The sequence below is a fragment of the Lycium barbarum genome, chromosome 7, assembly GCF_019175385.1.
Source record: "Lycium barbarum isolate Lr01 chromosome 7, ASM1917538v2, whole genome shotgun sequence".
Lineage (NCBI taxonomy): Eukaryota > Viridiplantae > Streptophyta > Magnoliopsida > Solanales > Solanaceae > Lycium > Lycium barbarum.
The window spans coordinates 1,606,136-1,610,237 of record NC_083343.1 but is presented as its reverse complement, the minus strand read 5'-3'; the positions used below and the strand labels follow the sequence as shown (position 1 = coordinate 1,610,237).

Sequence of the window (4,102 nt, the reverse complement as noted above, 5' to 3'; positions counted from 1 at the left end):
TCAGGTTCTTTGATAGAGAGCGCTTTACTCTCTATAGTGAGTCTTCCGGACACAAATCGAATTCGTTGAGCTCCAAAGCGAATATCGAGTACACCAGGTGAGAAGCTAAAAAAAAATTGATATGCATGAGGAAAACGTTTTTTGTGTTATATCTGTATATCTCCAAACATCAAAATTACCTACAACTACGGTGCAATAATAATTTGCTCCACACATTTATTGGCCCACTAAATTTATCTATTCTTGTTTTTTTCTTTCAATAGATAACCTTATCTACTCTTATTTCACTGCCTATAAATACCTCTATTGTGTTAGTGTTTATTCACAACTCATAATTGAAATATTTCTTATTATTAATATTTCCTATCTCTTTCGCTCATCCAAAGAGACAATGGCTCGCTCCGTTTGCTTCACGTCATTTCTGGTCTTGGTAATGATGCTCTTTGTTGCCTATGGTTTGTCTCTATCTATTCCTCTAAATTATATCCTCATACAAATAATAAAAAATAATGCGTAATATTACTCTATTTCAATGGTTTCTTGTGTTGGCTTTGAGGAACTAATCATGACCAAACTTTTATGTATTCCTCGAAAGAATATCCAATAGTAATTTTTCTGAGTCCGGAACTAAAATGTCCCAAAAAAAATGATGTGGATACAAAATATCCCAACAAACAAAAAAAGTGACAGAAGTACCTTTAGCGCAGTAATTTATTGTGCTAAAGCAGTTCACTGAGACGGAGCCGTTAACTGCTTTAGCGTAGTATTTTACTGCGTTATAGAAGCAGTTAAAAAAAAAATTCTATAACGCAGTAAAATACTGCGTTATAGAAACAGTACCAAAAAAAAATTGGCCAACTTTATTTTTTGCAACACTTAGTGTTTTTTTTCATACTTTGACCAATGATTAGTCGTGTGTCAAGGCTCCGAAACGTCAATATTTTATATAGAACCTGATTTTTTTTCTGCGTGCAATAATGTAGGCTCAATACATCAAGGATATGTAAACGTTCGGATCGTCATTTTAGGGGTTGAAAAGGTGCCCGAAGTAAGTTTTGTTTGTAAACTTTAGGTTTAAATGTTCTATATACATAAACGTCCATTTTTGTTTGAAGACTTATTGTCATTAGCTTAAGGTTTTTTATTTTTAGGGTTAGATTTATTGAAAATAAAGTCGTTGCCAAAAGGTTTTTAACTGCTTTAGCGCAGTATTTACTGCGCTAAAGATTTTTTTTATTTGTATAGCGCAGTAAAATAGCGCGCACTAAAAAAAAAAATTGGCCAACTTTTTTTTTTGCAACACTTTGTGTGTTTTTGCATACTTTGACTAACGATTAGTCGTGTGTCAAGACTCCGAAACGTCAATATTTTATATAGAACCTGATATTTGTTTCTGCGTACAATAATGTAGGCTCAATACATAAGGATGCGTATACGTTCGGATCGTCATTTTAGGGTTTGAAAAGGTGCCCGATGTAAGTTTTGTTTGGAAAAACTTAGTGTTTGACTGTAAGGTTATTTTAGTCAACTTTATATGTCGAGAAAATTAGTCAGCTTTATTTTCAAAAATTAAAACCGCAGAAGTGAAATTGACATTCATAGCTACATTACCCTGGGATTTTTACATTGAAATCTATTGCGTATCATCATCTTATAAGTAAATAAAACTGAAAATTTCACGCCAATTTGGGGGGAAATTGAAATTGAATGGGATAAAAGATATTTTTTTTAAAATCGGCTCGGCTAAACCGCCTTGCGGCTGTTTGTCCGCATAGATCTCAAAAAAATACGCAAGTTAAAAAAAAAACGCGTAAAACGGATGTCCGAGCACAAAGTTATGACCATCTAAAGTTTGACCACTTTACAACTAGTTTTTCTCCCTATATGTTTTAGAATTATATTTACATTCAAAATAAAGTTATGTCGTGATTAAAAAATAACACGCTTAAATCAAAACCTTAAAAAATAAAACACTTAAACCTTAAACAAAACTTACTTCGGGTACCTTTTCATCCCCTAAAACGACGATCCGAACGTTTACGTATCCTTAATGTATTGAGCCTACATTATAGTACGCAGAAAAAAAATATCAAGTTCTATATAAAATATTGACGTTTCGGAGTCTTGACACACGACTAATCGTTGGTCAAAGTATGAAAAAAAACACTAAGTGCTGCAAAGAAAAGATTTATTAAAATAAGATGTTGCGATCTTTTTATGGAAAAAAACACTAAGTGTTCCTTAAGTGTGCTATTTTTTAATGCGTAACTTTATTTCGAATATGTTGGAAAAAAAAAGCGAGCAAATCGGATGTCTGAGCGCAAAAAACCACGTATATTCGAAATAAAGTTATGCTTTAAAAAATAACACACTTAAATCAAAACCCTAAAAATAAAAAACTTTAAGCTAATGACAACAAGTCTTCAAACAAAAATGGACGTCTATGTATATAGAACACTTAAACCTAAAGTTTACAAACAAAACTTACTTCGGGCACCTTTTCAACCCCTAAAATGACGATCCAAACGTTTACGTATCCTTGATGTATTGAGCCTACATTATTGTACGCAGAAAAAAATATCAGGTTCTATATAAAATATTGACGTTTCGGAGCCTTGACACACGACTAATCATTGGTCAAAGTATGGAAAAAAACACTAAGTGTTGCAAAAAATAAAGTTGGCCAATTTTTTTTTTTGGTACTGTTTCTATAACGCAGTATTTTACTGCGTTATAGATTATTTTTTTTAACTGCTTCTATAACGCAGTAAAATACTGCGCTAAAGCAGTTAACGACTTCGTCTCCGTGAACTGCTTTAGCGCAGTAAATTACTGCGCTAAAGGTACTTTTGTCACTTTTTTTTTGTTGGGGTATTTTTGGTTCCACATGATTTTTTTCGGGGCATTTTGGTTCCGGACAATTTTTCTTAAGGACATTAAATTTAGCTACGAAGTTCGTCGCTAGTCTGTCACTAAATAGCTTTTAGTTTATCTGTTGCTAAATAGGATTAAAAATGCATTTTGTTGTTTAACTACAAAATTTGTCAATCGCTAATTTCTATTTTTAGTAGTGAATATTTTTTTTGATTTTTTTTCTTCTAACATTTGTAAGTACTTGTGAATGATTTGTAGAGGTACAAGTTAAAAACATTTGCAAAGCAAAAAGCAACACTTTCACAGGATTATGCATTACCAACTCGCCATGCAAAAAAGCTTGCATCAAGGAGAAGTTTACTGATGGACATTGTAGCAAACTCCAAAGAAGATGCATGTGCACTAAGCCATGTGTATTTGATGAGACTATTTCAAATGAAGCTGAAACAACTTACACTGAAGAAGCAAAAACTCTAACTGAAGCTTTGCTTGAAGAACAGATCATTAAGGAGTAATTAAGAGAGATTAAGGATTTAGTGTCACACATAATAATAAAGTGTTACCTTTCTTAAAGGGTAACTTACAATGTTGTGTTCTTGGCGTCTAGCAGCCGTTAGTACGCTAAATAAGTTGTGACACGTTGACCCTCTTTTAATCTTGTACCAAGTTCATGTATGTTTTAATGAAAAATTATCGTGTACAGTTTTTCATTGTATTTCTACACGTTTAAGCACTTTCTATCACAAACTGTCTTCTAAACGAACTGTGGTATAAGATATAAACACGGCATGAAAGGATCCAATCAATAAAGCATGAAGGAATCGTCCTAAACATGGGTGGAGCGATCCTTATCCTACGGTGGCTGTGTAGTTTCAGACTATTAAAGCCTTCTCGGTAATCGGTGCAACTCCCAAAAGCATGAACATAATATAGGTGGCATCTGAGCCCATGATTTTTCATAAACATGACTTGCATTATACATGGATGTAGTTACATAATATACTTGCATGAAAACGTGTAAACATGTAGAGTGTTTCATGAAAATAAACATAGTAATTACTAACTTGCATGTAAGACCCCATGGAATGCAAAGGAAGGGCTTTTCATGGATTACAGACAGATTCTCAATAACCATAATAGATTATCAAGAACACAATAACGAACTACGTATAGAAACATGGTACATCATGGTATATAGACTTAGGATTATCATGAACATATCTAAAAC

General features: G+C 33.0%; 1 protein-coding gene across 1 annotated transcript; it reads left to right on the top strand.

Annotated features, from left to right (window-relative positions):
- Positions 1 to 330: 330 nt before the first annotated feature.
- On the top strand, positions 331 to 3,576 carry LOC132602862 (defensin-like protein). The gene is made up of 2 exons (XM_060315651.1): positions 331 to 455; positions 3,133 to 3,576. The coding sequence occupies exons 1-2, from the start codon at positions 392 to 394 to the stop codon at positions 3,387 to 3,389; spliced, it is 321 nt and encodes a 106-aa protein (XP_060171634.1). The 5' UTR covers positions 331 to 391; the 3' UTR covers positions 3,390 to 3,576.
- The last annotated feature ends 526 nt before the right edge of the window (positions 3,577 to 4,102 follow it).

Bases quoted from the DNA above. Each gene is read 5' to 3' on its own strand.
- LOC132602862 (XM_060315651.1), top strand. From the start codon at position 392: ATGGCTCGCTCCGTTTGCTTCACGTCATTTCTGGTCTTGGTAATGATG. The intron at 456-3,132 runs GTTTGTCTCTAT...AATGATTTGTAG, and splicing joins GATGCTCTTTGTTGCCTATG to AGGTACAAGTTAAAAACATT.